The sequence below is a fragment of the Corythoichthys intestinalis genome, chromosome 15 (genome assembly GCF_030265065.1).
Source record: "Corythoichthys intestinalis isolate RoL2023-P3 chromosome 15, ASM3026506v1, whole genome shotgun sequence".
Taxonomy (NCBI): domain Eukaryota; kingdom Metazoa; phylum Chordata; class Actinopteri; order Syngnathiformes; family Syngnathidae; genus Corythoichthys; species Corythoichthys intestinalis.
In genome coordinates, this window is record NC_080409.1 from 34,154,275 (window position 1) to 34,168,045 (window position 13,771).

The window sequence follows — 13,771 nt, forward strand, 5'->3', positions numbered from 1 at the left end:
CACAATAAAAATAATATCTCTCAAAAAAATTTAATTGTCAATCTGTATTAATGAGGCCCTATTCTCACACAGTTAAACAATAGTGCAAAGAGAACTGGCATTCCCAATCAAAATAGCTATGCAACATACACTTAAAACTTAGTGAGACTTTGGTCTAACTCTGTAAACATTTCGTTTAGTTCAACAAATACACTGGATGGCAATATTTATTCACAATATACAAACTATTAGAGATCAAGTACGTTGTGAAGCCAGCACTCAAATGAACGTAAGGTTCAATGAACCTGCAGTAAAACAGGAAACTACGGCGTCAGTCGAGGGACAAAACACACTATTTGGCTTGATTTGTAAGTTAATTTAAAACTCGCCATTGACACCTTATGCTGTATTTAGTGTATCTAGTTTATTTTTTGATTGAAATTTTTACAAATTTTATTAAAACGAAAACATTTAAGAGGGGTTTGAATATAAAATTAGTATAGCTTGTAACATTTATCTTTTAAGAACGACAAGTCTTTCTTTTGGATCCCTTTAACAGAAAGAATTTTAATAATGTTAATGCCATCTTGTGGATTTATTGTTATAATAAACAAATACAGTATTTATATACAGTATGTTGAATGTATATATCCGTCTTATGTCTTATCTTTCCATTCCAACAGTAATTTACGGAAAAATATGGAGAGAGATAGAGATGGTTTGAATTGCGATTAATTACGATTAATTAATTTTTAAGCTGTGATTAACTCCATTAAAAATTTTAATCGTTTGACAGCCCTAATAATTATATATTTGTCTGCGAGTCGGATCTGGCTCGCGAGCCATAGGTTCCCGACCCCTGATCTAACGTTATACTGGCCAGTGGGGTAGCCAACAAATTAATAGGGGGGGCTGTGGCGTCCTCTGGTGGAGCCATTGGTTCTTGCCATGAGTATAAAATTCCATTCATTTTTTTTTTATTCCTTCAAATTCCAGGTTGTTTATGCAGTATGCCGTTGTTAAGACCTAAAAGTTGTAAATTTGTACTTATTCTTAGTAGGCTACTTTTTTTTTTTTTTTTTTAATAATAGTTGACAGACGAGAGAACAGTCTTGATTATTTTTTAGATGAGTCATCAAAAAAAAAAAAAAATTTGAGAGTACAAACTTAAAATAATAGCATAAAAGAGTTTAATTTTATAGCCGTTTTAAAGTACACGTTCAGTTGACTAACCTATTTTTCGAACGGCCCCGACGAAAAATGGCCGACTAGAGACCATCCTTGTCCCGATTGGCTCAACGCCCGCAGAGGTCTCTAGTCACATATAATATCTATGATTCCCGCTCTTGGCTACGCCCCTCGTCTCTGATTGGTTGCTCCGGCGACAATCCTGATTGCTCAAAGCTGTCAATCCTAGGCAAAACGAAGCGCGAAAGGCGGAAACGCAAAGTGAGTGATATATTTTCAATTTCCACTAATATTAACGTGCTTTATTCCATTATATGGTTTTAACATCATACGTGGAACAATATATGTATTTAAAATTTTTTTTTTTGCAACGCACTCGAACAAGTCTGGTATTTTATTATTTTGAAAGGAAGTACAGGAAACGACTTTGCGACTCCACGCTCTCTTAGCGCAAGTCTGGTGGTCCCGCACCGGCCAGGAAAGGCATCCATCTGCCTTAAGTGTGTGAGCGTCTCCCGGGCAAGTTTGCGTTGTGTGCTTGTGTGGAAAGAACCGGAGGAGCCCTCGAGCCGAGCGGACCTGCTTCAGTTGCACACCCAGACGTCAGGTATGCTAGGGCGGCAACCGGCAGCGTCTTCACCCGGTGGATGCGGAGCTTCTCAAGAGGGGTGGGGTGGGGTGGGGATGGGATTTTGTCAAACCCCCGGGAGGAACACGATTAGAGCCCTCAAGTCCACCCCTTAACATTATTATTGTTATAATGAGAACACTTTAGTAGGGTGTTTATGGTTGAGGAGGCCGGGTTAAGCGGGGGAGCAGGTGGGAGGGAGGAGCGGGTTAGGCGTTTCTGGGTCGGCTTTCTGACCGACACCGGTTTCTTTGTGTCATTTCAACAACATTTGAGAATTAAAGCGTACTTTACACCAAACGTAAAAACAGACACGAACACAAGCGGGGAAATGCCATTTAAACTCATTCAGCTGCCAGAGAAGGAGATAGAGATGAACCAGAGTTGCTCTAAAAATGCACCGTTTTTACTTTATCACACAATAACTATGTCAAATTACCACTTATAACACGAATTGAAGGAAACAAATAAAAAAATTAAAAAAAAAAAAAAAAAACATTCCTATTGTCACAACGTTTTTAATGAATTGACCGGTATTGATGGAAATAGGCGTTCAATCTAGTTTAACTGGGAGGGGTTGGCGCCCTCCCAGTCAAAATGGATTGGGCGTCTACCGTTGTCAATGGCACAAAACGTGATCATTTAAAGCCAGCCATTGCAGTCAAAATATATTTGATGTTAATTGACGTGAATGAGATTTTTATTTTATTTTTTTTTTAAACCAAAAGAAGCAAATTTTACCCCAAGCAGACACGTAATAGCTACATTATCATTATGATGGATGCTTATGCATTTGCACTGGTCCAAATGTTTTTTTCCCCCCCATTTTCTGCTACATGATTGATAGGGTTGTTCCGATCACGTTTTTTTGCACCCGATCCGATCCCGATCGTTTTAGTTTGAGTACCTGCCGATCCCGATATATCCCGATCCGATTTTTTGCTCCCGATTCAATTCCAATCATTCCCGATAATTTTTCCTGATCATATACATTTTGGCAATGCATTAAGAAAAAAATGAATAAAACTCAGACGAATATATATATTCAACATACAGTACATATTGTAAGTACTGTATTTGTTTATTATGACAATAAATCCTCAAGATGGCATTTACATTATTAACATTCTTTCCGTGAGAGGGATCCACGGATAGAAAGACTTGTAATTCTTAAAGGATAAATGTGACTTTGTATATTGTGACTAAATATTGCCATCGAGTGTATTTGTTGAGCTTTCAGTAAACGATACTGTAGCCATTTAACTGTTCTGCCCAAATGCATGATGGGAAGTGCAACCATGACTGTGCGTAATGGCACCAATTGATATATCTTCTCTGCATTGGGAAATAACATAGGGTGTAAAGAAAGAGATCAACTACTAACTTTCTTCCCCACATTGCTTTCCCACGATATTTCTAATTGTTGAGCGAGGGATTTTAAGTCTTTAGCCAATTAAAAAAAGGCTCCAAAGACTGCCAAAATTCACTTTACTCATTTTACGCTGCCTTTTAGCTCTATATATAGGTAAATCGGCACCATTATAGATTGAACGCGACAATGCGTGAGTGGGTCGTAATGTGATTAATTTTTTTTTTAAAAATTACCGCCGTTAACGCGATAAATTTGATAGCCCTACTTTAAGCCAAAATTAAAGACTGGATGAGTGTAAGACATTTTGTCTGTAACGTTAAATACAATTAGAAAATGATTTAATTAATATATATGTATATATATATATATATATATATATATATATATATATATATATATACTGGTATATTAAAAAAAGGCATGTCCGATATTTTTTTGCCGATTCTGATGCTTTGAAAATGACGTGATCGATCGATCAGATCGGGACATCTTTAATTATTAGTATTATTTTTTTAAACCGATTCTGTACAAATTTTGGTCGTTGATTTTCAAATCTGCCATCAGTTTTGTTCTGTGTGCACTATCTAGTTTTTGTCTTGTTTTTTTGCAGTCGGCATTTTGGTTTTGAAATCAGTGTCAGTTTTATACAGATTTTTCATATTTTCACCCAATACCAATTTAACGTTGCGGTCCTTTGCATAGCCATATATATTTTTGTGAACCTTTTGTCAGCATTATCTTAATTGACTGATTTTCCACATATTGGAACACCTTGGCAGCAATGCAGTACTGTACGTCACATTGTCCCTATTGTTGCTCTCCTGTGTCTGCAATTGTTGAAAATATGGCATAATAGGTACTATTTTGCTTTGTCACGGTTCGCGGGCAGGCAGGCGGTGTGGACCCAAATGCAGGGGAAACAAAAACACAGCAAGGCAGGTTGCGGTGAACTAAAAAAAAGTTTAAATAATAACTAAAAAAAAAACACAAAGTACATCCAAAAGGACAAGGGATCAAAAAGGCAATGTTCAAACAAAACTTACTTAATCGGAGGGACTGGTACACGAGTGCTTGGACAGGGCTTGACATCGACATTGACAATGACGCAACGAGGAATGAACAGAAACTTGGAGTTTATATACACACAGAGACAAGGGGTAACGAGACAACGAGGAACAGATGGGTGACACAGGATGATGCAGATTGGAGGATACACAAGGAGCAGGTACAACAGGTGAAATCAATGGGCAATCACAGCGACACACTAGGAGGGAATCAACACAAAACCTAACATGCTTATATTGCCGTAATTTTCGGACTATAAGCTGCTACTTTTTTCCTTCATTTTGAATCCTGCGGCTTAAGTGCGGCTTTGATTTATTTGGGTTATTAGGCAACACATCCCTCCTAGCATGCATGTATTGCAGCACTACAGATGTAAATAACAATCAAAATTCATGTTCTGTGCTAATTATTTATTCAGTTACCGTTCCTGTTTCATTAATTGCTTGGTATGGTATTTGGTAACACTTTATTTGACAGCGGTGTCATAAGACTGTCATAAGACCGTCGTAATTACAACATGACACTGTCATGGGCATTATTGAATGCTTATGACAGATGTCATAAGTGTATGTCAAAGTAAAGTGTCATCCAGCAAATTAAGTTACTAAGTCCATTTATGTCCATCTGATCAAAAGTGAGATAATTTACCGGATGACACTAAATGACATCTGTTATCAGCATTCATTAATGCTCATGACAGTGTCATGTCATAATTATGATTGTCTAATGACAGTCTTAAGGCACCACTGTCAAATAAAGTGTTAACTGAATAAATAATTAGCACAGAATATGAATTTTGATTGTTATATACATCTGTAGTACTGCAATGCATGCCAGGAGGCATGTTGGACAACAACAGTGTTGACAGCAGGTGGCAGGAGAGGTCTACTGTCTCCCGCAAGGGAGAAGTGATGGTCAAATTAAGCTTCTTGAAGCAATGAAGCTTTGAAGCTAATTGATTCAAAGCTTCACGGTGGTTCCTTTGGCCTTACGACAGTTATTATATGATGCCGCTGTCAAATGAAGTGTTACCGGTTAATATCTTTTGGTGTAAACATCCCATAATACAGTGAGGACAGCTATTTCTTCTGGAACATATATTTTTAAATGTAAAGAGCAATTATAAATATCCAAGAAAAAACAAGACATCGCACCTAATATTGAACCATTTTCAGACCATGTTTTTATTTTCGATGTACATTTTTGAAAACAGCTAACAATTGCATCTCAGATTTGACTAGAAAAAAGGAGGGAAAAAAATTCACAGCTTTCACTCAAAAAGCTTCTAGATCTTATAAAAAGAAATCTTATTTCCTACCCAAAATGTCAATATGCCTGATAATATACATCACTTAAAAGTTAAGAGTTTTTCCCATGTGTGTCGACTGAATTTCCATTTGTGTCAAGCTATTTTTAAGTTCTAGTTGATCAAGTTTTAAGTTAGTCTAAATTGTAAGTAGGGCTGCAACTATCGATTATTTTAGTAGTCAATTAATCGATTAACTAGTTACTTCGAATACTTGAGTAATCGGATAGGGAACATGAAAAATTCAAATACCTGAGCTAAGCCTCGAATGGTATAAAAAAATAAAAAATAAATAAGGATCTATGTACAACAAAAGAACAATGGCTAACTTACATAGCAAAAGTCCACTAGCTTAAATGCTATAAAACTGTAACGTAATGTAACGTAACGTAACGTGTAACAATTGTTCAGACGCATATTCCAGCAAAAAAAACTGCTAAATAAACCTATAAATTCAATTACGAATGCATTGAAAAATCATTAGCTCAAATAAAAACTTGGCTTATGTTGGTCTTAACATGGAGCAGCTGGATTCAGCTATGTGAAATGAGGCAGACTAGAGGGCAGTGTATCCACCAAAATCTATAAAACTAAATGCAAACACTTTCAAAACAAACATTTACAACGGCACTTTAATTAAACGAATACTCGAAGCGGCAAAATTTAATTGGAATCTTTTTTTCTAATCAAATACTAGACTTAATCGATTAATCGTTGCAGCACTGCACGATACGATACGATTTGCGATACAAAGCTCACTATAACGAGGATCTGACGATATGGCGATACAACGATTATCGATACATTGGTCAGGAAATCATTCTAGGATATTCTACAAACAACTAATAAACAGAAAAACAAGCTTCTGCTGTGAATTGAAATGAGTTTATCACTAGTAGACGTCCAATCTATTTGAACTGGGAGGGTGGCAGCGAATGAACGTTCGTTCATTCGCTGCCATCCCTCCCACTTCAAACGGATTGAACGTCTATGGCCGTCAGTGGCAGCCAATGCCAGTCAATAAGGTAATTTTCGGCCATTTAAGGTCATTTACCTGTTGATTTTCAGTTACTTCCTGTTGATTTCGGGGTATTTTATGGGTCACTTCCTGTTTCTTTTGAGTTAGAGAACAGGAAGTGACCCAAATGAATAGGCAGTGACTCAAACTCAACAGGAAATTACCTATAAATGCCCTAAAATGAACAGCAAGTGACCTGTAAATGCCCTGAAAATCGGACAGAATGACTTAACGCTCTGGTTTCGAATGAACGAACGTTCTCAGTCTAAATGGATTGGGCGTCAAGCACCGTCAGTGCAGCCTTAGAGTTAATTGAGACACTATTATGGTGGAAGATTTTGGTTGCAACTTGTTGGTTCATTTTTATTTATTTAATTTTTAGACATTGACAGCTTTTTAAAACGATATTTCGATTCTTGGCAGGAGCATATCGATAACCTTTTGGAATACAAAGTATCACGATATATCACCATTTCGATATATTGTCACACCCCTAGTTCTTAGACAGTTACAGACATTTTTTCTGTGCCGGTACTATTTTAGCCAATTAAATATGGTATCTCAGTTTGCCTGACCTTCCTCGTGAAATCAGTAATGCCTATTGTCCCGCAGACTGTGTTCGAGTCTCTCAGTATATTGAACTGACGTCACAAAATGGCCGCACTCGTTAGCAGTTCGATTTTTTTCGTGTTTAAGAATTATTTTCTCCATGATCAGAGGCCTACTAAGAAATTCATCATTTGAAGAGTCAAATACTTTGAGCAACCATCTTCCACATGAAGGTCATTTATACTAGTTGTTGTCTTTCTCTTTAACCTACACTGATGGGTTGAGTTTTAGGAAATTGAAAAAAATAAATAAATAAAATGTAAGTCATTTTTTTGTTATTCAGCCCCTTAAGAAAGTTTGCACACCCCTAAAATAGCCTTTTTGTTGTATTCAATGGGTGGAAAAATAGAGTTTTGTTGCACCAGTGTTTACACTGACGTCAACGTCCAGTCGGGACGTCAGGTTACAGGCAGTGACTGACACGGAGACACAACCGGCCTCCCGCTTTACAAACCGATCTCAGTCTCAGCCTGCCGTCTCGCTCATTTAGTCTTAGTGACGCAGCCCCGTTGCGAGCTATTAATATTCGGCTGTTCAATCTGGATTTTAGTTAGACTTGTCCTTAAAAATGATTCCTTTTGCTCCCCGCAGAGCTAAAGCCATGACTACCAGCGCAACAGTGGTGCGCATCCTGATCAAGGGCGGCAAGGTGGTGAACGACGATTGCACGCAGGAAGCCGACGTCTACATCGAGAATGGCATCATCCAGCAGGTGGGCAAGGAGCTGATGATCCCGGGCGGGGCCAAGGTGGTGGACGCCTCTGGGAAGCTGGTGATGCCCGGCGGGATCGATACCAGCGTGCATTTGGAAGAGACCTTTATGAATGCCACCACTGCCGACGATTTCTACAGTGGCACTAAGGTAAGCTACGACAGGATGTGGATTCTGGCTCTTGTTGTTCTTGGAAATCCAGCAACCACTTTGTGATGTTACTACTTTGTATTTGGGGGCTGACAGCACAAATAGGGGGAGAGTAAAGATATTTGAGACAGTAGTTAAGCACTTTATTTTAGGGCTGTCAAAATTATCACGTTAACGGGCGGTAAATAATTTTTTAAATTAATCACGTTAAAATATTTGACGCATTTAACGCACATGCCCCGCTCAAACAGATTAAAATTACAGCACAGTGTCATGTCCACTTGTTACTTGTGTTTTTTGGTGTTTTGTCACCCTCTGCTGGCGCTTGGGTGCGACTGATTTTATGGGTTTCAGCACCATGAGCATTGTGTAATTATTGACATCAACAATGGCGAGCTACTAGTTTATTTTTTGATAGAAAATTTTACAAATTTTATTACAACGAAAACATTAAGAGGGGTTTTAATATAAAATGTCTATAACTTGTACTAACATTTATCTTTTAAGAACTACAAGTCTTTCTATCCATGGATCGCTTTAACATAATGTTAATAATGTTAATGCCATCTTGTTGATTTATTGTAATAATAAACAAATACAGTACTTATGTACAGTATGTTGAATGTATATATCCGTCTTGTCTTATCTTTCCATTCCAACAATAATTTACAGAAAAATATGGCATATTTTATAAATGGTTTGAATTGCGATTACGATTAATTAATTTTTAAGCTGTGATTAACTTGATTAAAAAATTTTAATCGTTTGACAGCCCTCCTTTAGTTACATTACTTTTGTTCAACATTTAATTGTGGTGATTAAAAAAAAAAAATAAAAAAAAAACGTAACCCCAAACAGACCTGGCGTCCACATACGTGAACATCACATTTTGGGTCATGTACTGTTGGCCATAATATTAACATTTGGTATACAGTGGTATCTCGACATACAATCCTTTTGACATCCGGCTTACAATTTGACTTTTCATTTGTCTCGACATGTAAAGACATGCTCGACGATTTATGACGATGTCACAGTTTCATTGTTTTCCCGCAAGACGGCAACACGGCGGATTTTCTTGTGAGAGAAATCAAAATGGGTCTCAGGAAGGTTCGTGCAGGTGGTGAAAAAAGGAAAAAGGTGACGCTCCCTATTTAAATAAGAAGGAAATGATAGAAAATTATGAGCTTGGTGTGCGCTTCAGTGAACTGGCTCGAGAATACAGCCGGAATATGTCTTCAATCTCTACAGTCCTCAAGCCGATGGAAGCCATCAAAATGGTCAAAGAGTCCAAGGGGACGACTATTCTCTCTATATGTTGTAGCGCTATTTGGGAGGAGATGCCCTTTTGCTGATATGGATTAAGGATAAAGAGACCCTCACCCGGCGTCTTATCTGACCTCCGTTCACCAGTCTCTATAAGTTAAAGTGCATACGACAGGATAAAAAAAGTCATAAATAACATTATTATGTGTTTTAGAATCATATTTTGAGACGATTTGACTATATACAACAATTTGGCAAAGCGCAGATGACGAGAAATTTGTCTTTTAATCTGCTGCTTAGCCACGCCTACCATTATAGGGCTCTAGCGTCCCCAACAGGAGGATGACATTGGCAGGGTCACGATTTCATCTGATTTTGAATTCAGCCCATTGAGGGGGAATTATTCAGAATGAGGAAAATGCAACGAACAGAGCTGCAAAATGTCATTGTTACAGTCTCTATACTCCAATATTTTGACAGGATATTCTTTTCATCTAAGTATTTTTCCCCAATTGCTAAATAAATGGTATGGTCATGACAAATAACAGTCTTGTGCTAAATGGAATATGAAATATTAAAAATGCATTTATTCAGTACGACATTGCAAAATTACTCCATAATGGTCAAAACTGCCCACTTCTTGCACCTCCCTAAACTATATTTTTATGCCACAGGAGTTGGTCCGACTTTTGTCATTTCCCTGCCCCGGCTTCGGAGAGCGTAAACAAACCAGGAGGCGTGACAGCTAGCCGACATGCTAACCCAAACTGAGGGATGTTTCAAATTGTTTTTCATTGCTTTCGAGCGAAAAAACAGACAAAACTACCCAGTATCATGTCAGGCGGCCCAGCGGCGAGCAAGTTACAGCTCGTCGGACTCGTTCCCCTGCTGCGGGCAGGAGAGCGCGTTTGCTGGAGAAGCAGCTGGACAAACCGGCCGACGTCGGAGGAGCACATAGCTGCCACATAGTCAACACGAATATGCCGTAAAATAATGCTTGACTACACAGCGAAGACGTAAACACAGAGAGAGCGGTTTGCAGTTGTTGTGCAGCTAACACTACATGTCCGTCTATGATCAAACGTAAGAAAATAGTCATTTATTTAAAAAACGTTTTTAGTGTTTACTTTGTAATTGCTGTATTCGCGGCCATTTTTAACACAAAGTTGCAATTTCTGATGGGGTTGAAAAATTTTGCAGAACACCTGCCACATGAAGAGGGCAATAAGCAGAGTTTAGCGCTCTCCCGGAGGGCTACTGAAGGACTGAGGGGGGTGTGCGACAAGCCGCCGGTCGTCAGCCAAGTCGCATTCTCGGTGGACAATCAGCCACAAAATGGAAGCCACCTCCATATTAAAACTTGTGCCATGATCCCAGTATACAAAATATGATGTTTACTCACTTCCATGTAGGTCCAATGGTCCCACAATAGTAGTGCTTGTTTTGGCAAATATCCGCGGTGAATAGGAACATTTTGAAACCCAAAAAGACTAACACACCTCACCCTGGTGCAGCAACAATTTTCTGCAGCACATTTGGCTGGCGTGATGCAAAAAATAAACGAATTAATCCGCAAAATCAGATGAATCTGCAGTCCATCTGAATGCTATGAAGCAATGCTGTATTGTGAGATGCTGACCCGGGTGACGTCACTTTATTGACTTTCACACACAAGTCAACCAGCATGAACAGTGACACAGGTAAAAACTAACAACTGTTTTTTTTCTGATTCAAAAACAAAGGAGACAGTGAAAACTGTTACGCACCTCTCTCACTTTCTCGTCAGTCATGGTGCGTTCAGGAACAGCACGCAAACCACAACTGCCATATCAGAACCCGATACGTTACATTATTATAATTCCGATTTGTGTTAATAATTTACTTGTTTCGCGATGTGTAAATGCTATTTTGTAATTGAACCTGCAGGATTTATTAATGATTTAGTGTAGGTCTTTGGGCCGTGGAACAAATTAATTAAATTATAATGTATTCTTATGGGAAAATCCTGCTTCATATACGACCATTTCGACTTACGAACCAGGTCCTGGAATGAATTAAATTCTAATGTGTAGGTACCACTGTACCAATAAATAATTAATCTTATATATTGTTTTTTTATGAATAAATAGAATTATATTTGAGTAAAATGTTCCCACGTTTGGAAACGAAAACCGAATTATACTCTCGTTATTGCCCCCAATCACACTCTAAAGTTGAATTTTTTTTTTTTTTAATGTTATTTTAACTCACTGCCTGCCATTGACAAGGCCGTTGAAACTGGGAGGACAGCTCATGATTCAGCGCCGTTGACGGTGCAGGGTATCCAATCCATTTTGACTGGGAGGGAATGCACAAATGATCATCCTAGTCAGTCATGTACATCCCAGTGGAAATAATTGTGTTTATTGATTGAAAAATTGAAAAATCATTTTTCGGATATGTAATAGTGGAGTAAAACATAAATAAAAGCCACTATTTCCAGGAAGTGGCTGCCTGAAATGGGGGCAGAAATTTCACTAATGCTGGTACTATTTGAACCAATCCAATGCGAGTATCCAACATTGCCCGCCCTTCCTCATGATGTCATTAATAACCATTACCACATTCACCTGTGCTTGAGATTTCATGTGCGTGGGTACAACTGACGTCACAAAATGGCTGTACTCATAAGCGGTGTCTTTTTTTTCATGTTAATACATTTTCTCCATTGTCATAGGTTGGAGAAATTTGCCGTTTTCATACTAAAGTTCTTTAAGTAACCATCTTTCACATGATTGTCATTTATCCTAGGTATAGTATGTCCGTGTAAGGTTATAAATTACTTGTGTAAACCAGTGTTGTTTTCGTCAATGATGACGATAAAATATTTTGTCAACGAACACCTTTTTTCATGACAGTGATGAGACGATAACGAGCTAAAAATGTGTTTTGGGAGACTAAAACAAAACGAGACAAATGCCAGTTTTCGTCTGACGAGACGAAAATGTGCAATAGTTTCTGCCACATGTTCACAATCTGTGACATTTTTATGTGTAGTTAGCCTGCATTGTAGCAGTGTCTGGTTGTGTCACTCATGTGACATGCTGCGCTTTCCCTCCCCCAACTCACCAGTGTGTCTTCTCCAGTCTCCATACTGGCTTGCACACCTGTAAGATTTGTTTTCTGATCTTGGCCAGAGATAATATGCAATGTTGCTTTAGCCTCTAAGGCAGGGGTGTCCAAACTTTTTGCAAAGGGGGCCAGATTTGGCGTGGTAAAAATGTGGGGGGCCGACCTTGGCTGACGTCCTTTACGTAGAACAATTGATTTAAGCAAAATTTAGCAAGCCAGTCAGTGTGTCACATTTTCTTTATTATTTTTTTAATGAATAATGTCAACAATCTCACAACTAGCCTTTGTGGCGTTCTCTTTCGACTCTCGGGCTCTTGCGAAATACTACTGCTGTGAAATTAAACAAGCTTCAAGTTGCTTCAATTTCTCGCTGCGTATCTTCCCTGTAATCTTGTCGTACATGTCAGCGTGTCTTGTTTGGTAATATCGCCTCACATTGAAATCTTTAAAAACAGCGACTGTCTCTTTGCAAATGAGGCAAGACACAGTTGTTGCGTATTTTAGTGAAGAAATAGTCCAATTTCCACCTATCCTTAAAGCGTCGCCAGTCACAGTCAACTTTTTTTTTTGTTGATTGTCGCCATTTTAGAAAATGGAAGTAATGGGTCACACGGAGTAATGTTGCTTAGCCCTTAAATACCTGCAACATGAAGCAATTATCATAGAATCCCCAAATTTGAAAAATAAAGTCCTAATGAAACCTTTTTTTTTCAAATTTGTGAAAAGAAAAGTCAAAATGAATATGTGTAATAAGCGCTCTAGTATTTATAACCCATGTTAAATCCTGTTTTTGTCTTATGGAATCTGCAGATGCATGTGTTGACTTGCATCCATCAGTTTTTTTTTCCAAAAAGAAATGTCAAAATTCTAAATTAGTCTGAAAATCATGAAATTTTAGGTGTATCAAATGTGATACATTTGGCAATAAAGGGTTAAAGTGCTGCTGCCTTTTAGTGGGTAAATGAGGAGCAGCATTTCGTGTGTAAGCTACTTCATATGCTGGTTGCATTACTGCTGACCAATTTATTAAGTCTGTGCGCGGGCCAGATGTTATAGATTTTATGGCAGAGGCTGGTTGCCGGATGAAATTTGACCACGGGCCGCATTTGGCCCCCGGGCCGGACTTTGGACATGTCTGCTCTAAGGTCTGTGCTGATGGACACACTAAATTTAATGCTTAGCGTTAGCATAGCGTTCGTGTTAGCATTAAGCTAATAGGAACGGCTAGCGTCCTCTTAAACTCTTGGTCAACTTTTTTTTTACATACAGTTTGTTGCGTCCAGGTTGGTATGATTAATAGAAAATAATATACTGTTTTCCTGCTGTGTGTGTATTATCACCAAGTTGGCGTTGTCCTTGTATGCTAC

At 38.3% G+C, this 13,771-nt stretch overlaps 1 protein-coding gene across 2 annotated transcripts in view; it reads left to right on the top strand.

The window, feature by feature from the left end:
• Window positions 1–1,583: 1,583 nt before the first annotated feature.
• Window positions 1,584–13,771, top strand: part of LOC130931441 (dihydropyrimidinase-related protein 5-like) — a 36,871-nt gene continuing 24,683 nt past the window's right edge. Inside the window, exons 1-2 of one of the 2 annotated variants that reach the window (XM_057860246.1) lie at window positions 1,584–1,774; window positions 7,757–8,027. In XM_057860246.1, coding sequence (XP_057716229.1) covers window positions 7,767–8,027 — 261 coding nt within the window. In that variant the 5' untranslated portion in view covers window positions 1,584–1,774; window positions 7,757–7,766. Of the gene's footprint in view, window positions 1,775–7,623; window positions 8,028–13,771 lie in introns of those variants that run through there. The other variant, XM_057860245.1, reaches the window with a different exon arrangement.